Consider the following 24,219-nt stretch of genomic DNA (forward strand, 5'->3'; position numbering starts at 1 on the left):
AAATGGACCCTCAGCCCCAAGGGAAAATGTCGGCGTTTTTGAAGATGAAGGCATTAAGACAGGAGCATTTCTATGATTTATTAACCAGTTTATCCTGTCAGGGGGGCACCTTGTCAGGGGCGGATGAGTGAGCTGTGGCATGGAGGGGCCAGAGGCCCACTCTTCTGTGTCCCACGGCTTCTCTCTCGGTAATTGGACGGGCTTGACTTCAACTTTTAATCCTGCAGCGGCAGCTGATGCATCTCCAGGTATCCTGCATGGCCGCCGCCAGGCGTCCTGACCCTGGAGGGCTTGGTTTTTTAAAATATTTATTTACTTGGCTGCGTCGGTCTCACCTGCATCGGGCGGGGTCTTTCGATGTGGTGCATAGGCTCAGTAGTTGCAGTGTGTGGACTTAGTTGCTCTATGGCACGTGGAACTGGGTTCTCAGTCCTCTGACCAGGGATCGGATGCGTGTCCCCTGAATTGGAGGGAGGATTCTTTACCACTGGACCACCAGGGAAGTTCCTGGAGGGCTTGTTTGCAGAATTGCTTGATTGTGCTTGGGATGTTTGACCAAGCGCACAGGGGTGGGGTGGGGGTAGGGGGCCTGGGTTCTAGGTGACTTGGCTCCTCTGGGGATCCCTGGCTGGGTGCCTGAAGGGCTGAAGCCACAGAGTTGGGTGGTTCATCCCCAGGGCTTTTGCTTGTATAGAACTTTCGAGCTGGTCTTCCCTGGGCAGGGTATGCATTTTCTACTTGCCTAAGCTGACTCTTGAGAAGTCCCTTGGACTTCAAGGGGATCAAACCAGTCAATCCTAAGGGAAATCAGCCCTGAATATTCATTGGAAGGACTGATGCTGAAGCTGAAGTTCCAATACTCTGTCCACCTGATGTGAAGAGCCGACTCATGGGAGAAACCCCTGATGCTGGGAAAGACTGAGGGCAGAAGAAGAAAGGGGTGACAGAGGATGAGATGGTTGGGTGGCATCATGGACTCAGTGGACATGAGTTTGAGCAAAGTCTGGGAGATAGTGAAGGACAGGGAAGCCTGGCGTGCTACAGTCTATGGGGTCACAAAGAGTTGGACATGATTTAGCGACTGAACAACAGCAACAAATTAATCTTTACCTTTGAACTTCTTGAGGCTAGATTGTGTTTCTAGGTTCCTTAGAAATTCTTTTTTTTTTTTTTTTTTTTGATGTGGACTGTTTTTTTAAAAGTCTTTATTGGATTTGTTCCAATATTGATTCTTTTTTTAAAATATAAATTTATTTATTTTAATTGGAGGTTAATTACTTTACAATATTGTAGTGGTTTAGCCATACATCAACATGAATCTGCCTCAGGTATACACGTGTTCCCCATCCTGAACCCCCCTCCCTCCTCCCTCCTCGTACCATCCCTCTGTGTCGTCCCAATGCACCAGCCCCAAGCATCCAGTATCATGCATTGAATCTGGACTGGCGATTTGTTTCATATATGATATTACACATGTTTCAATGCCATTCTTCCAAATCATCCCCCCCTCTCCCTCTCCCACAGAGTCCAAAAGACTGTTCTATACATCTGTCTCTTGCTGTCTCGAATACAGAGTTACTGTTTTGTGTTTTGTTTTGTTTGGCCGAGAGACACATGGGATCTCAGCCTTCCGACCAGGAATCGAACCCTTGCCCCTTGCATTGGAAAGTGAAGTCTTAACCACTGGATCACCAGAGAAGTGCCTGGAAATTCTTTAGTATGTGCGGCGCACTCATTAGAGAGGCAGTGAATCATGTTTGGAAAAGCATCAGTAGTGAGGGGATGAGGCACTCAGCCCTTGTGTTGCCTTGTAAAACGCTGAGCTTCCAAGGCCGACCCTGCTGGTGAAAGTGGAGTCTCTGAGACAGACCAGAGTGGGGCTCTGTGGTTAGTTTGGTCTCAGAATAAGTTTTTGCAGTGGTAAAGGAGAGGGAGAGGCAACAGCCATGAATTGGTAAGTGAAAGTGAAAGTCACTCAGTCGTGTCCAACTCTTTGAGTCCCCAAGGATGACTGTACAGTCCATGGAATTCTCTAGGCCACAATACTGGAGGGGGTTGCCGTTCCCTTCTCCAGAGGATCTTCCCAACCCAGGGATCAAACCTAGGTCTCCTGCACTGCAGGCAGATTCTTTACGAGTTGAGCCACCAGGGAAGCCAGATTGGTACCTGGGACATGCCCAAAGCAGCTGGTCCTACCGCCTCCGGGCAAAGGATTTCAAGGTGACCTCTGAGCTGAAGGATTATGGCTGCTCTGCATCACAGCTGACAATGTTTGTTTCACTGCCAAGAAGAAAAGTGGGTAGTGTCCATAAAACTGATATGCACATGTGTAAATGTGGGAGGTGAGATAATGACAAACTTGACTTTGCGGTGGGGCTTTTTAAAACAGTATTCAAGTCTTGGAAACGGAAGCATAATTCTCTCTTGGTCCAACCACCTGTCAGCTGTAAGTGGTCATTATTTCATCATTTTGCAATAAAAGATAATAGAATAACGATTTATATCTCTTGGCTGATGTTTTAATGTGTCTCTCTGTTATGCTGGGCTGACAGTCTGTGATTACAGTAAACGTTTTCTTGGTGACACCGTGGTAATGACTCGTTAATGGGGGATTATTCCAAGTTTAAATCACATTGCCACAGCCCGGCCTGGCCCGGCCCTGTGTTGGGGGGTGGTCTTTGAGCTCAGTTGGTGACCCTACCACCTGGGCTTTGCCCCAACAAGGACACTGGATTCCAGGGACCCCGCGAATACAGAGCCTCAGTTCAGTACTGACCTGGGCTCTTGGGTCGCTTGTTCCCTGAAGATTCTCAAACCCAGTTAGTACCTCCATTTCTATTATCTGTGTCTACGACATTTGTTAGTTTTAGATGAAAGTGACTGCATTGGATTTCAGGAGATTGGAAACAGTGGCAGAAGGAAGGTGTTTCTGTTCCCATGTGGCCACATGCATCTCAGCGACGGGAGCTGGATTTGACTCTTCTGTGCGACGGGAGCTGGGTTTGACCCATCTATGTCGTCTTTCTCACTCCCCATCCCATGGAGAAGCTACAAGTGGGAAACCTTTTAGTGGCAATTTGAGTATCCTCTGCTTGGCTTGGACCCCCGCCTCACCAAACCTTGTCTTAAATATTGTCAAGGCTATATTTGTTATAAACAAAGATATTTTGTTGTTGTTCAGTCGCTAAGTCATCATGTCTGACTGTCTGCAACCCTGTGGACTGCAGCACACCAGGCTCCCCTGTCCTTCACTATCTCTCAGAGTTTGCTCAAACTCATGTCCGTTGAGTCAGTGATGCTGTCCAACCATCTCATTCTGGACTGGGGATGACAGAACGAAATCCTGAAGAAATCCCAGGATATTGCTTAGTTAAAACAGAATTCATTCAGATGCAGCCTCATGGTATTTCCACAGGAAGCAGGGATTAGAGTCTGTTGGTGAGCTGTGATTGAAGTTTGGGCGTTGCATGAAAGGGCTCTGCGGATGTGTGGGCAATGTGGGCAGCTCAGTGGACGTGTGGGTGTGGTGGGCAGTTCACTGGATGCATGGGTGCCACGGGCTACTTATATCTTTGGGCTCATGGTCCTGGCAGGTGATAGGGGTGGGGTGCATGGCTGCCCCAACCCCTTTCCTCTCCAGAGGCTCTGATGTCTTTTGGCATCTTTTGTGGATGAAAAACTCCCACAGGAGAAGCAAGTAGTCTTGCAACCAGATGCTGGGTGTCCTGGAAGCAGGAGCTGTGACCCCGATGTCTGTCTCTCAGGGGGTCCCTTCCTGGCCACTTCTCTTCTCTGGTGCCTGGAAGGGATGCTGTTCCCCACACGGTGTGTTTGCAGCATCGACATGAGAATGGTGGAGGGCGAAGAGGGAGCCCGCCTGCGTCCCTGAGCTTCCTTCTTGCAGGTCAAGAGCATTCACTCTGTCCGCTTCTCTTTGGCAGCCCTTGTATTTTCACACATCCTTGAACCACCCTCATGTTGTGGCCGTGGTGGAGGTGGTCGTTGAAGGCAGGAGACGAGATGGGACCCTCCAGACTCTGTCCTGTGGGTTTGGAATTCTTCGGATCTTCAGCCACAAGTCGGAATCTCCAACTTCCACTTTGCAGGACAAACGGTATCTGCCTCGTTTTCTCAGTTGCTGGGGTTCCCAGCATCTTTCTGTGGTGAATTAACTGCTTGTCCACAGTAAGGAAGCTCTGAATTTGTCAGCTTCTGTGTGTTTATCACAGTCTCCTGGGGATATTTTTGCTTCAGTTTGTAACCGTGTTTGCTGTTGCTGTGTAAGCCCAGCCATCCTTCTCCAGGTGGGAGCAGTACAGGCTTTGGCTAGTGGAGTGGGATCTGATGTAAGGAGGATACGGGCTGAGTCCTGCTCCATCCTTACTCCTGTGGGGTCTGGGGCCATGTGTTTAAACTCTTGACTCTGAATTCATCATCTGTGCCTGATGGACAGCAGTGTCCACCTCCTAAGGGTCCAGAGTGTAAGCAGTAGGTTCTTCCCAGACAAGTGCCCAGGGAGCAGTAGGGGCTCACTCAGCAAACACTGGCTGGGGGTCCGTTATGTGCCAGGCTCTGTTATGTTAGGACCTGAATGTGCCCAGATGGGTGAGACGGTGTGTGGTCATTTTAGCTGTGGTGGGGTTTGTGTTGTCACTGTAAATGGGGGCTTATCCACCCTGGCTCCATGGATACTTTGGGCTAGGTGTGCCTTTGTTACGGGGCCATCCTGAACAATGTACAGTCTTATAGCCCACAAAATGCCAGTAGCCTCCTCCCTGCCCAGCTGTGACAGCCGAAAACATCTCCAAACTTTACCAGTTGTCCTGACGGGGCAAAATCCTTCCTGGTTGGGAACCACCACTCCAGACACACAGCCGTAGAAGCCCCTCAAATGTTGTTTCAAATCTTGGGACGTTTTCAGGCACAAGCTGCTCCCCAGGCATTGTTCCCAGTGCCCTTGCTCAGGCTGTGTTCGGACCATGCAGTGGGTACTCTGGACGAACTTGCCCGCCAGCGCTGTGGGCTCACGGAGCCAATGCTGTGCTCAGGTGTCTCTGTTCCCTCCGGAGGGTAGTGGAAGCTCCCAGAAGGGTGAAGTGGGGGTCCCCACAGCCTTTCCTTTTGAGAAGCATAGCTGGGGTCCTGTGACTGAATGCAAGGTGCTGATGTGCGGCTCACGCGTCTTGTTTTGCAGGCTGAGACTGTATCATGGGAGCCCGCGAGCCCTCCTCCACCCGCTCCTTCAGGACCCCGTAGAACGTAAGAGATGCGGCCTGGCCAGGCCTCCACAGCACCTGCTCATCATGTCACTTCCCTGAGTATTAGAGCGTCACCAGCTTAGCTCTAGATCTATAGATCTAGCTATAGATCTGGGGAACGTGTAACGTGGGCTTGGAGTCTGACATAATTTAAAGACCCGGGGGCTTCCCTGGTGGCCCAGCAGTTGGGACTCTCTGCTCCCACTGCAGCAGCTGAAGGTTCCATCCCTGATTGGGGAACTGGGATTCTGCATGCCAAGCGGTGCAGCCAAAGGGTAAAAAAAAAAAAAAAAAGAAAATTTAATGACCTGAGACACATGAGCCTGAAGGGAGCACACAGCTTTGTGAGGATGACCCCGTGGGGCCCACCTGGAGGGAGGGCTGCTGGCCCCCCGGCCTCTGGGTGGCAGCTTTGCCCCCGCGGGAGTAGTTGCTATCTTTCACGGTCACGGGCTGTCCCCAGAAGCCTCTGACTAGAAAGTGCATGGGTCGTCTCCAGCACAGCAAGGTGTCCAGTGGTGCCAATGACAGGGACATCCTGCAGGAGCACCTACTCTGTGTGGACTCAGTGCTGAGTGGCCACCTTAGGGCAGAGTGGGCTTCTTGCCTGCCTCTGTGGCTTCTCCCACCGAGCAGCCGGAGTGCCCCTGGGAGAGATGGGAGGCACCCCCTGGCTGCTGGCTGAGTAGAGGGCGGATGGAGGGGTGCCCGGTGAAGCAGGGGGATGGGCTGACAGGTCGCTTCGGGGGCCTGGTGTGGGGCTCTTTTCTGACCTGGGGGATGTGAACAGAGTTCTAACAGTGGAGGTGGATCTGTTTGGGGCGAGTGTGGGGGTGACTTTATGTCTGCGAATTGTTGTCTGGATTCCATGGTGGGAACTTGGTGTCTGCCTTCCAGCCTGTGTGAAACCCTGAGCCTACTTCCGCTCCCTGAATTTGGTGAAAATCTCATGATAGAGGAACAGTTAGTCAAAAACTTAGCTTTAATGATAAAGACTGGCTTTTAGTGTTCGTTGCTCAGTCGTGTCTGACTTTGTGACCCAATGGACTGTAGCCCGCCAGGCTCCTCTGTCCATGGAATTCTCCGGGCTAGAATACTGGAGTGGGTCAGTTAAGTTCAATTCAGTTGCTCAGTCATGTCTGACTCTTTGCAACCCATGGACTGCAGCACACCAGACTTCCCTGTCAACACTAACTCCTGGAGCTTGCTCAAACTCATGTCCATTGAGTCAGTGATGCTATCCAACTATCTCCTCCTCTGTCATCCCCTTCTCCTCCCACCGTCAATCTTTCCCAGCATCAGGGTCTTTTGCAATGAGTCAGTTCTTTGCGTCTGGTGGCCAAAGTATTGGAGTTTCAGCTTCAGTATCAGTCCTTCCAATGAATACCCAGGACTGATCTCCTTTAGGATGGACTGGTTTGATCTCCTTGCAGTCCAAGGGACTCTCAAGAGTCTTCTCCATCACCACAGTTCAAAAGCATCAATTCTTCGGTGCTTAGCTTTCTTTATAGTCCAACTCTCACATCCATACATGAATGCTGGAAAAGCCATAGCTTTGACTAGATGGACCTTTGTTGGTAAAGTAATGTCTCTGCTTTTTAATAAGCTGTCTAGATTGGTCTTAGCTTTTCTTCCAAGGAGCAAGCATCTTTTAATTTCATGGCTGCACTCACCATCTGCAATGATTTTGGAACCCTAGAAAATAAAGTCTGTCACTGTTTCCATTGTTTCCCCATCTATTTGCCATGAAGTGATGGGACCAGATGCCATGATCTTAGTTTTTTGAATGTTGAGTTTTAAGCCAGATTTTTCACTCTCCTGTTTAACTTTCATCAAGAGTCTCTTTAGTTCTACTTCGCTTTCTGCCTTAAGGGTGGTGTCATCTGCATATCTGAGGTTATTGGTATTTCTCTCGGCAATCTTGATTCCAGCTTGTCCTTTGTCCAGCCGTGCATTTCTCATGATATACTTTGCATATAAGTTAAATAAGCAGGGTGACAATATAGAGCCTTGATGTACTGGAATGGATATTCATCCCCTTCTCCAGGGTTTCTTCTCGACCCAGGGATCAAACCAGTGTTTCCCACATTGCAGGCAGATTCTTTACTGTCTGAGCCACCAGGGAAATCCTTTTAGGTTATTTCCCAATTGAATTTAATCATTGATTTGCCAGCATTTTCTCTCTGGAAGTATCCTTAGACTCAGCAACTGTTATCAGCAAGCACCGCCCTCCCCCCACCACCCCACCCAGGTCCATTCTAGGACCATGGTTCTGGTGGAGGGTATGGGGGCTATGGATGTGTGAGGGGCCTGAGGAGGGACAGCCACAAACTGACAGCTTATCCTGTCAGGGTGCATTTCCGAAAATGTGGGGTATTTTTCTTGACTGGGTGATGCATTCCCATAATCCAGAATTCAAACTATGAAACAGTGTGAGAAGGTTCAGATGAGGTCTCCTCACTCCTGTGCTCAGCTCCTCGCCTACACCACAGGTGATTTCTTCTCTGGGGTCTTGTGGGTCCTTCCCGGTCTTCTGATAACACACACGCAAATGTGCATGCCCGTGGTCTTGTTTTTGCCCCCGTCACGTCGTTCCAGACCTTTGTTTTTCCCCTTAACTGTGTATCTTGGAGGGTGTTTCATATCAGCACTAGGAAGCATGCTCACTCTTTTTACCACTGGGTGGCATTTAGTTGAATTGCTGTTTGTGATTGAACTGCCCCCTGCCAAACAGACACTTGGAGCTGTTCTGTAGGAGCAGAGGGTTGAAGGTACAGTGAACATCTGGCCTTTTGTGAATGTGCACGTGAATCTGTAGGGTAAATTCCTGGAAGTGGGATTGCTGGTCTGGGGGCCCTTCCATGTGCAGTTTTGTATTATTTCTCCTGTTTGCCCTCCATGGAGGTTGTACCAATGTGCTCTCCAGCCAGCCATGTAGCATAGTGCCTTTTAGGGCATTTAACTTCTTACAGTAAGCAGATCCTATGTGTGGAGTGGTCAGATATTAAAAATACGATTTTCAATAATACAGTTTTATTTGTAATGAATGCACATTTAGTTCTTATGAGAACACTTAGTGCTTCTCAGGAGGTGGTGAGTCCCCTGTCAGTGGAGGAAGTCAAGCAGTAGCAAGATGCACCATTTGGTGGCCATGTGTTGGGGGCATGTCTGTATCCCCCTTAACCCCAGGCCCTGTGGTCCTGTGCCCAGTTTCTGCTGACACCTTCCCTCTACCTCCCTGAGAACTCTGAGCTGTTCCCAACAGTTCCTTTCTGAGGATGCTCTCCTTCTTCCCACTTCCCCAGCATGTTATCCAAACCTTCCTTGGGGTTCGGATCCCATTCTACCATGTGTTACAGGTGTCAGTGGGCTTGTATCTTAGTCACTGCAGGCTTGTGTCCTCTTTGAGGACAGGACTGTCTTAGAGGTTGCTGGCTGCCCAGCACCTAGTCCTGCTGCTTTGTGCGGCTCAATGAATGTGAGGCTGAGACTGAAGAAGAGATATTCTTGTCAGAGCGCCCTCCATGGTCTCTCTGATCATGGGAGCAAGCCATACCTGACTACACTGCTTGGGGGAAGAGGTGAGTCGAGAGATTCTATTATGTCAGATCATAAACAAGTGTCTCTTTCATTGCAGTGTTACCAAAGAGAGGTATTAAGGGTTGATTTTTTTTTGCTCTTGGCTGAAGAAACAGAAATTCCCCTCTCTCCCTAGAAAAATACTTTTCCTGTTTGTCTGGCTCTTACCCAAGATGCTCAGCTTATTGGCCGGTGTGACTGAAGGTGTGTTGGTTTCAGCTGTTACAGGAGGTGTTTTCTCCCCCAGAGAACAAGCACATGACCCTCATTGAGAACTGCAGCCTGCAGTACACACTGAGGCCACACCCGCTCCTGGAACCCGTGTTCCACCTTCTTCCTGAGAACCTGCTGGTGTCCGGTCTGCAGCAGATACCTGGCCTCCTTCCAGCTCACGGAGAATCAGGTGAGGACTCTTCTGATTCTCGTCACTTGATGAGTCTCTGTTAGGTCAGATCTTGCAGGAACTGGGCTGCCTGGGGTGAGCGCTGGTTGGGTCCCTCTGGCTAACAGCCTGGTGGTGGTGGGGGAGAAGAAGGTGGGAGTGGGGAGGAGGAGGGTGGCTGTGTCGTCTCACTGGCATTCCGTTCCTGAACACAGCTCGCATCCCTTGGGTCCTCTCTGCCTTCTCTGCTTGGGAAATGGTCTCATAAGACTGTCTTTAGGACCATGACCAGGAAAAGCACTGTTGCTGGATCCCACCCGTGCTGGACCGCCATATCAGTGGCTTGGTTATTATAACTTCTTAATTGTGGTAAAATAGGTATAACGTAAAACTTACTATTTTAGCCATTTTTAAGTGTGCAGCTCAGTGGCATTAAGTCCACTCGCATCGTTGTGCAGCCATCTCCCCATCCATCTCCAGAGCCTTTTCATCTTCCCCAACTGAAACTGTCTCATTAAATACCAATTCCCCATCTCTCTGCCCCCTCTGCCCGCCCTTCTAGCCTCTGCCCCCCACCATTCTGCTCTCTGTCCCTATGAACTGACTCCTTTAGAGACCTCACAGAAGTGGAATCCTGCAGGAAGACTGGTCCTTCCGTGACTGGTTTATTTCACTTGGCATAATGTCTTCCAGGTTCATCTGTGTTGTTGTGTGTGTCAAGATTTCTCTGCTTATTAAGGCTGAATAGTATCCCATCGTATGGAAGGGCCACCTTTTGTTTATCCATTTACCTGTCCACTGACATTGGGCTGGTCCACCTTTCGACTTGCGAGTGAAGCTGCTTGATTACTTTGGAGCTGAAATCCATGGGACAGGCTCAGGGCTGTGTCTTGGTGTGATTTAGGAGTTGATTCTCCTGGTGGATAAAGGTCAGCCCTTCACAACCATGAATCCCTTTGGGGGTTGATCTGCATTTAGGTTCTACTGATGGGCCACACCTTCTTGGCCTCCTGCTCCTTCCGGGCACTTCTGGGGGCTCTTTTTTCTGGCTCTCTGGAAGAATCTAGGAGAAGGGATTACAGCAGCCTTTCCCACCTGGTGCTCCTGGAGCCTCTGTTCTCTGGGAGCTGGCTCCCTGCTCCATCCAGGAGAGTTAGGATGTGGCTTTGGGTGTGAGCGGCGGGGAGGAGAGCTGGGAGGTGCTGAGTGTTTGGCCCAGAACAGAAACACCCAGGACCCAAAGAGGAGGCTCAGCTCCAGGAAGGAGTGTGTGTCTCAGCAACGATGTCCATGCATGTGGCCTGGGTGCTGGGGTCTAGGCTGGGCTGCAGACCTTGTCATCTGAGGTCACTAACTCCTGGGATGGGTGCACAGTGGTCCATCCTGAGCTCATTGTTTCTCCAGCGTCTCAGAGAGGAGACGCTGATACATGAGAAATGACCAATTAACCATGAACAGGAGCATGTTCGTGTGTGTGTGTGTGTGTGTGTGTGTGTGTGTGTGTGTGGAGGGGGGCTCCAGGTTTGGATCTGTCCTGGGTCACCGAGCCCTAACCCCCTCCCTGCAGCCCCCCATAAGCAGCCATGTTGCCCCCTGTGATGCGCCCTTGTTTACCCCAGAGGGAGGAGTAGTAAGAGTTACAGGCTGGAGAGAGCACCTCCTGGTCATGCTGCTGGAGAATGTGACACCTGCATCTGGCTCTAAGCCCTGCCCCAGCCCTGCCTACCTGCCTGCTGGTCAGGGAGGAGCTGTCACCACCCCGCCGGGATCGCGCAGGTATTAGGTGCCCAGGTGTGGACCTGCAGGAAGTCAGCGGATGAGTCTTTCTGACCTGGAATTCTGGGTGTTTAAGCAGAATGTTCTCGGGGCCTGATGTGCATCCATCACCAGCGGGGGTCAGTAGAACTGCAGCTAAAACGTGAAGATACAGAAGTGGAGCGCAGACGTGCTTCTGTGTCCCTCCTGGGAGGTGCAGGAGAAGCTCAGGGGTCCAGACCGGCCCCGTGTTTGTTCTCAGCATCTCAGGTCAGGCTGGAAGGGTGAAGGGCTGCGTCATGGAGAAGAGTTCTGGATTCAAGGAGCTCGAGTCCAGTTCCTGACCCTGAGTCTGCGTTTTTGGACGAGCTGAGCCCCCTTGGCCTCTGGTTTGCCTCTGATGTGGAGTGGTGGGCACTGAGGCCTTTGAGGGATGCAGGTGGTGTCTGTAAAATGGCAAAAATGAAGAGCAATTTATGTTGTTGTTTAGAAACAAATGGCCAGAATGCACTCTAGCAGGTGGGCGGGAGCTGCTTTCAGTGGTCAGGAGCTGTGCTCACTCCTCTGAGGGAGAGGGGACCAGGGCAGCCTCCCCTCCAGTCCCCAGACCACCTGGGAGCAGAGACCCTCTTGCTCAGCCCCATGCGCAGCCTCCCAGCCCGCTTTCTGACAGCGGTCATTGTTTCTGTTACACATTCCGCCCAGGGTCTCATGGGCTTGTGTGACTCACTCTTGAGAGAATTGTTTTGCTGGATGGTGTTTTACGGCTCTGAAGGGCCCAGGCAGGGGCTGGTGCTGGCCTCAGTGGTAGGAATCACTTGTCTAACTTGCTGAGGGCTTGGTTTTATTTTGCTGTCGTGATGGGACTCAGCTGGTTGTTCATTTGTAAAATACCGCAATGTGGAGAAGTGAGCTGCTTTTACTCTGTTTTATTTTTTTACAATTTTAATTGGAGGATAATTGCTTTACAATGTTGTATTAGTTTCTACCATATAACATTGTAAGTCAGCCATAAGTGTATGCATATCTCCTGCCTCTTGAGCCTCCCTCCGACTCCATCCCACCCCTCTCCGTTGCCACAGAGCACCAGACTGGGCTCCCTGTGTTACGCAGCAGCTTCCCACTATCTGTTTATTTTACACATGGTAGCAGATATATGTCAGTGCTAGGAGTGGGTTGTTTTCAGTTGAAATGTGGATGGAGGTCATTGCAGGGTCGCATGTGGTTTTCTTAAGTGTGGTAGCTGCAGGAGGTTTGGCTGGCAGGGGTGGTGAGGTGGTGCCCAGGGCGCTGTGCTGGGCAGTCAGTGCAGGGGCTCACTGCTGCCCGCTGCCCTGCTGGCCCTCGTGCTGTCAGTCATCTCTCCTCTCTTGCTTGGCCTGCTCACTGCCCTCTGCTCCCCAGGAACCCATCCTCCCTCCCTCCTGTATCTCAAGCATCGGCATGCCAACTCTGCTGGTGTGGGGCTGTCCCCGGGCTGACCTGCCAGCTCACTGACCCAGCCCTGCTTCCTCATCTATTAAACTGAGCTAGGCAGAGCTTTCCCGAGAACTGACCTGCAGGCTTGCCATGTGGTGGCCCCTCTTGGCTAGTGTGTCCTCGGGCTGGCCCTCCACCTACTGAGGTGCTTCCCCAGCCCCAAACTGCTGATGCTGCACTTTCACAAACAACATATGGGTCCCGGGAGGGGCCCTGCACCCCAGGCCTGAGCACCTTGTGTACTGATGGGGTTCTCCCACCAGGCTTCCCCGGCCCAGTTGACTGCCCACCCTCCGGAGTCGGGCTATGTGTCTTCTAAATTCCCGGATAGTGACTTCAATCCCCCGCGGTGAGGGAGTGGCCAGGGACAGGGCCATGCTCCCTGAGGCTGCTGTGGGTCAGGGGCCAGTGTGCCACAGCTTCAGTTCTGACCCCTTGCTGAGGACAGTTAAAATGACAGTTAATCTTTATCCAATAAATTCATAAAACTAAAAGTTTTCCCTTCCAACCTCACTCCCCAGAGATAACTGCTGCTAGAAGGTTGGTGTATACCTTTTATATACTAATTGATTCACTGATTACTCAACACGTGTTTGTAGAGTAGATCCTGTGGGCAGCAGGCCCTGTGCTGGGGCTGAGGGTGCAGCCCTGTGCTCACACAGTACAAAGTCAGTGCATCCTTCCTGGATGAGGGCCAGCCTCAAGTCCAACTGCGGTCCTCACAGGCCATAGAAGGTGTTTCAGAGCAAACCTGGGGCTTCTCAGGTGGCCCAGTGGTAAAGAACCTGCCTGCCAATCGGAAGATGTGGGAGATGGAGGTTTGGTCCCTGGGTTGGGAAGATTCCCCTGGAAGAGGAAATGGCAACCCACTCCAGTATTCTTGCCTGGGAAATCCCATGGACAGAGGAACCTGGAGGGCTACAGTCCACGGGGTTGCAGAGTCTGACATGCTGAGTACACGTGCCATCTAGAGCAATTGTGGCTAGCTCAAGTTCACTTACATTCCTGCCTAAATTGTTCCTAAATTTCGTTTACATTCTATTGCTGTTGTTGCCACATTCTCTCTGTCTTGGGAGGTGTGTTCTGGTGAATGAAACACCCTCTGCAGGGGAGCTACGTCCCTGGGAGCCTGAGGTCCTCGGGTGGGGGCGTGTTACCAAGCGCGTCCTTGAAGGATGTCTCTAGGCAGGGGTTCTCACCGTCCAGTTTTCTCTGCCCTGTGTTCGGGAGAGTCTCAGGAGAAAAGGCATCATTGAGAAGTAGGAGCAGGGCTGCTGTTGGGAGTTGCCTCTCCACCCAAAGATGTGGCAATGGATGACTGAAAACCTCACTCATTTATAGTGCACGGGGGTCAACAGTCCCCCTGCTGGGGGTCAGCTCTGCCGAGGCCCCTTGTGTCTGTGCTGGCTGCTGGCGCTGGTTGAAGGAGGGAATGACAGTGTCAGGAGGTGAAGCTGTGCCCATGGGTGGTGCTGGCATGCTGGGGAAGTGCTCCAAGGCCCGAGGTGGTGGGCAGGCTCCACTCTGGCCCCACGTGACCACTCCGAGCCTCTGCCATGGCCAGTCTCCTCTGTAAAATGGGGGCATTGTGAGGACCTGCCAGGAGAGGTTTGTATGGGGATCAAGTGAAATGGGTCAGTAAAGCCCTGCCTCGGCCACATGGGGTGTGCCTGGCAAGAGTGAGTGGCTGCTTCTTGGTCTGGAACGTTCTGTCTTGAGTTGAGTTGGGGTGGCTCCTTTGTCACAGCTCCCTGTGATTGCCACAGGGTGCCTGGGAGCTCTGATCTGTCTCATGTCAGAGGGCCCCTCAGAGCTGTTCTTTCTTTGGTCGTGGCTTCTGGAAGTTTGCAGAACAGGTCTCTGGCCAAGCCAGGCTCAGAACTGGGCCCCTTGCACTGGGAAAGGCAATGGGTCAGCTCTGGGTTTCCTTCTGTTTCCATCGCACCTGAAGATGGCGGGGAGGGGAGTGCTGGCTGGTGGCTCTTCTCACTGTCCCAGTGCTTGAGTGACCTCTGGCTTGGGGGCTGCGCAGACCCTTTGAGGGAGCAGCCCTCAGGGAAGGGCACTTGTTTCCCATTCATGCTTCCATGGAAACAAGACTTGGCACTGGGGGACATGAACTGGTAACATGCTGGGGAGTATCTTTGGGGTTGGGTGATTTTGCTGCTTGGCATGGATTGTTAGGGAGAGGGTGCCAGTTGTAGTCTGTGTGTCCTCCTTCCGTGGACTCAGTGGGTGCCCCCAGGATGCTCTCTGCCCCAAAGGTTGGGGTGTGTCCGGGGGTTCTGGCTCCCTGGACTGAGTGATGGAAGCCCAGGTGGGAGGCAGGATAATATGGTCTCGCTGGTGTCAAGGCCGAGAGCGTGGGGCGGCTCCAAGTGTGGTGTCAGGGGAAGGTGGGGGGATCTCACAGGAGCACAGGGAGCTCGGCGGTCACTGCCATCTCCCTCTGGGGTGGGGGTTGTGGCCGCCTTACCTGGAGCCTCTCCCCCTCCTGTGACTGCCCATGGAGCCCTGGGCCACTTGACCCTGAACACATCTTTTGGGCAAGAGTTTAATTGTGATCAAGAGCCGAGGGATTGTTTGGTAACCAGCAAATGAATTGTCTGGGCTCTAAAGCAGTGAGCACGTGGCAGCAACAGGGTCCTGTGGATCAAGGTCACAGAAGAAGACAGCGGTTGTGTGTTAAAAATGCTGAAATCACTGAGGGGAATGTGTCCTGCCCTATGATGTAGACACATGAATTAACTTGCAGAATGTGAATAATATGCAGTCTGCAAAAATAAGGGGGTGACAGGCATCCTTTATGTGTCCCCCCTTCCCTCTGCTCGCTCTCTGCACCCTCACCTCCTGCTGCTCTGGGTCTTGCCAGCATCACCCCCTCCCTCCCCTCAGCTCCCAGAGGGACCCGCTGCCTGGCGGTTTTCTGCTGTGTTCCCTGAAATCCTGCATGGATGATTCATGTGCTTCCTATGGGTGGAGGCACCTTGAGTTCCTGCCTGTTGCTGGGAGAGGGGTCCGTCTCCCATGCCCACCTCCCCTCTGGGCCCTCCCTCTCGCCTTCTGTCTCTGACTGAGGCTCCCAGCTCAGGATGTGCTTCAGAGACTTGCTTGACCATTTTATGAAAGGCTGCACTTTGTATATTTCTGCATGTCTTTTAACATCATGGTTGAATACACATGTCATAAAATATGCTTTTCTAACTATTTTTCAGCACGTAGTTCAGGAGCGTTAAGCACATTCACATCGTTGAGCAACCCCGCGTCTCCAGAACACACTCATCTTGCAGATCTAGACTTTGCAGACACAGTAACTCCCCACCCCCGCCCAGCCCCTGGCAGCCCCCAGTCTACATTCTGTCTTGGAATTTGATGACTTTCAGCACCTCATATAAATGGAATTATGCAGTACTTGTCTTTTTGTGACTGCTCATGTCACTCAGCGTAACGTCATCAAGTTTCACCCATGTTGTAACATGTGTCAGAATCTCCTTCCTCTTTGAAAGTGAAAGTGAAAGTGTGAGTCGCTCAGTCATGTCCAACTCTCTGGAACCCTGTGGCCTGTGGCCCGCCAGCCTCCTCTGTCCATGGGATTCCCCAGGCAAGAATACTGCCGTGGGCTGTCATTCCCTTCTCCAGGAGATCTTCCCACCCCAGGGACTGAACTTGGGGTGAACTTGGACTGAACTTCTGAGCCACCAGGGAAGAATGATACTGTGCTGTGTGGATGGACCACAGTTTGTCTGTCTTTCTTTCACTTCTTGATGGGCATTGGCTTGTTTCCACCTTTTGTCTACTGTGGATAAGGATACCTGTACTTTTAAATTGGGTCTGATTCATCAACTGACCTGCTTTAAACACTTAAAAATATGATGAAAGGAGTACATAAACTTTCTCAGAAGTATTAAACCTTAGTGTGTATTTGTGATGGGAAAGGTATAAAAAACCATAAAGAGGGAAATAAAGTAATATGTGATTACTGTCTTTAGACATACATGTATAGGCCACCGTCAAAAAAGTACAAATGATAAATGCTGGAGAAGATACGGGAAAAAGGGAGCCCTCTTATACTGTTGGTGAGAATGTAAATTAATGCAGCCACTGTGGAAAACAGTATGGAGGTTCCTCAGAAAACTAAAAATAGAGTTGCTACATGATCTGGCAATCCCACTCCTGGGTGTATATCTGGAAAAGATGAAAACTCTAGTTGGAAAGGATATATCACCCCAGTGTTCACTGCAGCACTATTTACAATAGCCAAGACATGGAAGCAACCTAAATGTCCATCAACAGATGAATGGATAAAGAGGATATGGTATAAAAAAATACAATGGGATATTACTCAGCCACAAAAAGGATGAAATAATGCCATTGGCAGCAACATGGATGAACCTAGAGATGATCACACTCAGTGAAGTAGAACAGAGAAAGACAAATGTCATATGACTTTCCTTATATGTGAAATCTAAAAAAATGATACAAATGAACTTGTTTATAAAACAGAAATAGACTCACAGACATAGAAAACAGACTTATGGTTAGCAGAGGGGAAAGCTGGGGGAGGGATAAATTGGGAATTTGGGATTAAAAAATATACACTACTATATATAAAATAGATAAACAACAAGGACCTACTGTACAGCCTAGGAAACCATTCAATATCTTGTGATGATGTATAATGGAAAAGAATCTGCAAATATATATATATATCTGAATCACTTTGCTGTGACTCAGATAATATGTGTTGAATCACAGTGAATTACTCTGGAAACACTGAAAATCAATTATGCTTCAGTTAAAAAAAAAAACAAGAACAGAGTACTGCTCCAAGAAAAAAGATATATGTGCATACATGCAAATGTATCAGTTCAGTTCAGTCACTCAGTTGTATCTGACTCCTTGTGACCCCATGGACTATAGCACGTCAGGCTTCCCTGTCAGACACCAACTCCCAGACCTTGCTCAAACTCATGTTCATCGAGTCTGTGATGCCAGCCAACCATCTCATCCTCTGTCATCCCCTTCTGTCGGTGATGCCATACAACCATCTTATCCTGTCATCCCCTTTTCCTTCTGTCTTCAGTCTTTCCCAGCGTCAAGGTCTTTTTCAGTGAGTAAGTTCATCGCATCAAGTGGTCAAAGTATTGTAGCTTCAGCTTCAGCATCAGTCCTTCCAGTGAATATTCTGGACTGATTTCCTGGTTTGATCTCCTTGCAGTCCAGAGGACTCTCAAGAGTCTTCTCCGATACCATAGTTCAAATGCATCAATTCTGTGGCGCTCAGCTTTCTTTATGGTCCAACTCTTACATCCATACATGACTACTGAAAAAACCATAGCTTTTGGACCTTTGTCGGCAAAGTAATGTCTCAAAATGCATATATTTTAAGTAATCTTGTCATCAAATGGACTAATAATATGCAGTTTTATATGTTGTTATATATTGTTCTTTTCACCTACAATGTCATGATTATTTTTTGATTATTGAATATTCTTTTCTGTTTGTTTTTATTTCCTTCTTTCTTTTTTTGTTTTTGTTTTTTTAAATTTCCTTTTAAATAATCTCTGACAATATGATTTTTTTCTCATTTTATATGGATGAGCAAGAGATTAACATTCTTGTATTCTTGAACATCTGGTGGTTTCTTACTTTTGTCTGTTATAAATAATGTTCTAATGAGTATTCTTGCAAATAAAACTTTGCTTCCATCTTTGATTATTTAGAGTCAGACACGACTGAGTGACTGAACTCTTAACTCTTGATTATTTTGCTAAATAGATTCAAAAGTGGCATTGCTGGGGCAGAAGGTGGATATGGATTTCTTTTTCAAACGTTAAGCTTTTTAATTTGTCTTGAGATATAGCCGATTAGCCATGCTGTGGCAGTTTCAGTGAACAGTGAAGGGACTCAGCCACATGCATACACGTATCTGTTCTCTCCCACACCCCGTCCCATTCGGGGTGCCACATGGCACTGAGCAGACTTCCCTGTGCCCTACAGTAGGTCCTTGTTGGCTATGCATAGGTATATTTTTAAGGCTCTTGATGCACTCTATGTTACAGAGACAGCTGCCTCTCAGCTGCACTGACTGATAACCTTCCAGTAAGATAGTGTTCTTTCCGGCATAGTTTCATCAGCACTGCGTCTCACATCAATTGTTTTTTTTAAGCTTTGGAATTGGGCTTTTAAAATCTAAGACTTTGTACCTCAATATTTAAATAGTCATAAAAGTTTAGGAAGAGACAGAGAAGACCAGAACCAGAGAGATGGCACAGAGGGGGATGTAAAGGGGCAGACGCCCCCTGGGAGTGTGTTTGTGGGGGCTGGCTTTGCCTTCTTCTTACTGTGGTGGCCTTTGTTCCAGGGCCCGTGGAGAAGCCTGTCCAAACAGGGGTGATGCTCCCCTCTCGAGGCTGGGTTTCCACTCACCTTCTCGGCGTGGGCGCTGGGCTGGATGCCACAGGCCTCCCTCCCTTTCTGTCCTCACCCTCATGGAGCTCACGGTCTGGGTGCTTCTCGATAGGGATGGGACTTCCCTCTCATATTCCCAGCCCAGCCTTTGTTTCTGCTTATTGCTGCGCCATGCTCACACGTGTGTCTGAGTGTTTCCACATATTTCTGGGTGTCGTTTCTGTCGCTGAGTTGCTCAGTCGTTTCTGACTCTTGGGACCTCATGGACTGTAGCCTACCAGGCTCCTCTGTCCATGGGATTTCCCAGGGAAGAATATTGGAGCGGGTTGCCATTTCCTCCTTGAAGCGGATCTTTCTTACCCAGGGATCGAATTCACGTCTCTTGCTTCTCCTGCATTCCAGGTGGATTCTTTATTCCTGAGCCACTGAGGAAGCCCATAGTTGAGAGTAAGCATAAGGAAATGAGAAATGACACAGTTGGCTGTGCTCTCGCTGGACAGGAAGCCGTGGGGAAGGGAACAGATGTCACCCTGCCTCTGGCAGCCTGTGTGCCCTCGATAGCTGAGTTAGGAAATTTGTTCCTGGAGGACGTTTGGGGAGGAATTTGGACCAAATAAAATTTGCACTCATTTGATCTGTTTAGCATCTGGGCTTGGGCTGACAGGGCCTCCGGCTCTGAGTCCGTCTGAGCGATGCCCACGCCTTCTTCTTGGTGCTCAGCCCTTGGCCTGAAGCCCTGTGGGCGAAAGGGCCCTCCGGTGGTTGTGTTTCAACGGGTCATCCATCTGAGCCTCTCGTGTCCAGGAGATGCCCTCCGGAAGCCCCGCCTGCAGAAGCCTGTGACGTGCTACCTGGATGATCTGTTCTTCACGCTGTATCCCTCGCTGGAGAAGTTTGAGGAAGAGCTTCTGGAACTCGTTATCAGCGATTGCTTCCGGGAGGTACAGTCCAGGGTTGGGGAATTTAGTCTGAACAGTGGGGAGGGAACACCAGGCAGACTGGGAGATGCTGGCCTCCTGAGCCCCCGCTGTGGGCGATCGCAGTGATGCCCCTGTTTCTGTCTTCGTGTCTCTTTGTGCCTAAAGAGGGGCACTAGCCCATTGTCTTAACTTCACTGCTGAGAGGGTGCTATTAAGCTGAGACATTAATCAACATTCACTTTGACATATCTTAGGGGCTTCCCTCGTGGTGCAGTGGTAAAGAATTAACCTGCCCATGCAGAAGACACGAGTTTGATCCCTGGGTCAGGAAGATCCCCTGGAGTAGGAAATGGCAACCCACTCTAATATTCTTGCCTGGAAAATCCCATGGACAGAGGAGCCTGGCAGGCTACAGTCCATAGAGTCACAAAGAGTCGGACGCAACTGAGCGACTAACACACACACACACACACACACACACACACATTAATGTATCTTATGTGTGTGCTAGTTGCTCAGTCCTGTACAACTCCATGCAATCCCATGGACTGTAGCCCGCCAGGCTCCTCTTTCTATGGGATTCTTCAGGCCAGAATATTGGAGTCGATTGCCATGCCCTCCTCCAGGGGATCTTCCCAACTCAGGGGCTGAACCTGGGTCTCCTGCATTGCAGGTGGACTCTACTGTCTGAGCCACCAGGGAAGACCTAATGTATCTTAATCAGTCCTCATTTAAAAGTAAGTTAAATCAACAGATGAGCTTAGGGAAACCTGTAAACTAGTCTACATTTACAAGGGACATTTTCAGAGTACATGAGGATATTTCCAAGGAGATGACTATAAATTGCAACCACTTTGGCTCACTGAAGTGGTTTTCTGGGAGGGGCACTTCCCCAGAAGGGCACTTCCCCTGGGCACTGCCCAGGTCTGCCTGCCTGCGTGACATCTTGTCCCTACATGGGCCCATGTACACATGGCCCACTCTCCCATGTATTCCTTATCTAGATCCTTGGCACAATCCCTCTCAGGCTTCAGTTTTCGATCTGCTGTCCTGCCCAGGCGCCCTGCCAGAGCTGCGGGCAGCGCCCCCATCCCACTGCCCAGAGAGCTCTCTGGGGCATCACCCTGCTTTGTTTCTCTGGGTGCTTGGCCATGGAGAGGACCTGGTACCCTTGCCTGTTAACTGGGGGACTCGCAGTCCCTGTCTGGAGTATTTGCACCAGGAGGACACTGCACAACACTGCACCTGATGTGCCCCAACAGTTGGCGTGTTGTTTAGTCACTAAGTTGTGTCTGACTCTGCGACCCCATGGACTGCAGCATGCTAGGCTCCCCTGTCCTCAGCACCTCCTGGAGTTTGCTCAGATTCATGTCCATTGAGTTGTTATTTGTGAGGATGAATGGTTCAGTCACCTGGCACCCATCCTGAAGTTAGCAAATTATGAAGCTTGCAAATGATTAATTGCATGCACACACAAATATGTGTTCATGCATGAATAAGGTGGAATTTTTTAAAAGATGGGCTCTTTTTTTTTTTCTGCTCTCTACCCATTCTACTCCAATATTTTGGCCACCTGATGTGAAGAGCCGATTCATTGGAAAAGACCCTGATGCTGGGAAAGATTGAAGGCAGGAGAAGAAGAGGGCTACAGAAGATGAGATGGTTCGATGGCATCACCAACTCAATGGACATGAGTTTAAGCAAATGCCAGGAGATGGTGAAGGGCAGGGAAGCCTGGAATGCTGTAGTCCACGGGGTCACAAAGAGTCAGACATGACTTAGCGACTGAACAACAACCCATTCTTGAAACTGTAGCTCCATGTAACATAGTCCCACAAGAAACAGAAATGCAAAGCAGAGAGTTGAAACAACGGCAAACATTTTCTTGGTGTAGTTCCTGCTGTTTTCCTGTTGCTCAGAGTAGATTGTCTATGACTACTGAGATGTTTAAGGGTATCATTGTTGAATTTTATATGTTTCCATGAAGATCACTTTATTACATATTTCTACTCTCTTTGTATTTTTGTTCCCATTCAGTCAGAAGATACTGTTTCTGTCCCTGTTTTATTCTCATTACTCAAAGTCTAATGGGCTGTATTTGGGTCAGTTCAGCAAGATTAATGAGCAATGAAGAAAACTCAAAAATTCAGGGATCATTTTGCACCAATCACATAATTTAATAAACAATAATAGCCTGGAAGAATATCCTTGCCCATTTGTTAGCATGCCTGTACATTTTTTTGTTAAGATGAAACACTTTAATATCCAGAGATCACTTTGGGGCAGATTCCATTTTTATTGGATTATGATTACTGCTGCCCCCATCCACCCCAAGTCTCAGGTGTCTGAGTCGGGGGAGGACAGAGGTGTTGACACTCTCTGTGTTCAGCCTCTAGGCACCTCCGTCGTTGCATCATTGCCTGCCCTTGACTTTGGGGGCCCCTACACCCCAGAGCTCCAGATTCTGTTGGAGGAGCCGGGTCACCTTGTTGCTAGTTTGCTGCATCTTGAGAATCATAGCTCAGCCTTGGAAAGTGAGAATTAGCTGATTTGAGAATCTAGGGGGCGATTCCTCTATGAGGTGATGCTATTTGAGGAACCCCCAAAGGACCAAGAAAGTGTCCTAAGGCCAACCCACCCTGATCGGATGGTACTTAACTAAGCTCCTTGGGCGGGCTTCCCTGGTGGCTCAGATGGCAAAGAATCCACCTGCAATGCAGGTGACCCAGGTTTGATCCCTGGATTGGGAAGATCCCCTGGAGAAAGGAATGGCAACCCACTTCAGTATTCTTGCCTGGGAAATCCCATGGACAGAGGAGCCTGCCGGGCTGCAGTCCATGGGATTGTGAAGAGTTGGACATGACTGAGTGGCTAACACTCTATCATATTTTCACTAAGCTCTATCTGGTCTGGAATGTCTGACACCTCTAGCTTTGTCTCCCTGTCGACCTCTCCGCTGGGGGCTTTTCTGGTGAGCTCCTGCCCCTGCTCTGCGCCGGCCTCATTCTTTGCTGTTCCTAGGCTGGCAGCCCGCTGGATGTCGGCACCCTGGAGATCCTGGAGCGGCGTCTGTGTGTGGGCGTGCACAATGGGTTGGGCTTTGTGCAGCGGCCACAGGTCCTTGTGCTGGTGCCCGAGCTGGAGGTGGCCTTGACACGCTCTGCCAGCTTCAGCCGGAAGGTTGGCTCCTCTTCCAAGGCCAGGTATCTCCCCTGGGCCCCAGGTCCAGCCCTCTGTGGAGTTGGGCATTAGGGGTGGGCACCCAACCAGGGATCAAAGTGAAAGGCCATCATGAGGGATGCACTCTCCCACCTGAGTTCTTCCCCGGTGCTGCTGTTTCCTCCTGCTCCATCATCTGGTCCACAGCAGACCTCAGCATCCTGTGGTCGGAAAGATCTTGTTTTTCTGCCTTGATGGTTTTGGGGTTAGTGTTACAGATGCTTCCAGCTGTGGAGCCCTCACATGCTTCCCTCCAGAAGTGTCCTGTGACCCTCACGTGACGGGGAACCAGAGGGCAGGAAGTTCTGCTGCTAGGTTCAGCCCGGGCTCCTCAGATCACCATCAGAGACATCCCCCAGGGGTGCCACACGTGAGGCTGGGTAGAAGCCGGCAGAGACCCTCTGTCCTCCCATCCCCAGTGCTGGCAGTTTGGCTAAGTGTTGATTGCGGCACCTGAAAAACGCTCTGGTTTGGGACATTACCTTCTGGCCAAACGCCCAGAAGAGCACAGGGACACTGCTCAGGGGGACCCATGCAGCAGCAACACCAGGGGCCCCAGGGCCCGAGCTGATGAGGGGTGCTGGGTGCTGGGCAGCGGGAGCCACCGCCTGACTCACCCCTTCTCTATGTGATCCGCCCAGCTCTGGAAACCAGGCTCTGGTCCTGAGAAGCCGGCTCCGACTCCCTGAGATGGTCCGTCACCCTGCGTTCGCCATTGTCTTCCAGCTGGAGTACGTGTTTAACAACCCCTCGGGGGCGGATGGCAACGTAAGAACCACTGGGTTCCCACCTAGCGATGGGCTCCATGCATGGAGGATAAGCATAGTCACCATTAATATTCTTTTGGTTAAAAGCAGTATAATTATTATTAACGGTGTGGATAACAAGCATGGAACATGACTAGAAATCACTTCTTTCTGGTGATAGCTCTGTTCTGATCATTTCCTTCTTTATGGAAACAGTATGTTCTGCTGGCAGATGGTGTGAATAGTTCAGAAGGCAGCAGGCTTCACGATAGCATTAATTCTAATTATTAAATCAATAATTATTTTGAAAAATGAGGCCATTTTAGTACATTTTTCAAATGATATGAAGGGTAGTAAAGCTTGAATCTGCACAAGAGATGGATATTTCCTTTGAGTGGACCTTGTATGTGCCTGTCTCAGAACCAAGAGCAAGAATTTATAGGATTCAGTTGGAGAAAAGGTAACAAAGA

At 49.9% G+C, this 24,219-nt stretch overlaps 1 protein-coding gene across 3 annotated transcripts in view; it reads left to right on the forward strand.

Moving 5' to 3' along the window:
- The window catches only part of NPHP4 (nephrocystin 4), a 147,886-nt gene that overhangs the window by 21,933 nt on the left and 101,734 nt on the right, over positions 1-24,219 (forward strand). For all 3 annotated transcript variants that reach the window (XM_069544833.1, XM_069544835.1, XM_069544834.1), the window contains exons 5-10: positions 3,942-4,114; positions 5,195-5,259; positions 9,085-9,240; positions 19,669-19,805; positions 22,806-22,987; positions 23,645-23,771. In XM_069544833.1, the coding sequence (XP_069400934.1) occupies positions 3,942-4,114; positions 5,195-5,259; positions 9,085-9,240; positions 19,669-19,805; positions 22,806-22,987; positions 23,645-23,771 (840 nt within the window). The remainder of the gene's footprint in view (positions 1-3,941; positions 4,115-5,194; positions 5,260-9,084; positions 9,241-19,668; positions 19,806-22,805; positions 22,988-23,644; positions 23,772-24,219) is intronic.

The sequence above is a fragment of the Ovis canadensis genome, chromosome 12 (assembly GCF_042477335.2).
Source record: "Ovis canadensis isolate MfBH-ARS-UI-01 breed Bighorn chromosome 12, ARS-UI_OviCan_v2, whole genome shotgun sequence".
Taxonomy (NCBI): Eukaryota; Metazoa; Chordata; class Mammalia; order Artiodactyla; family Bovidae; genus Ovis; species Ovis canadensis.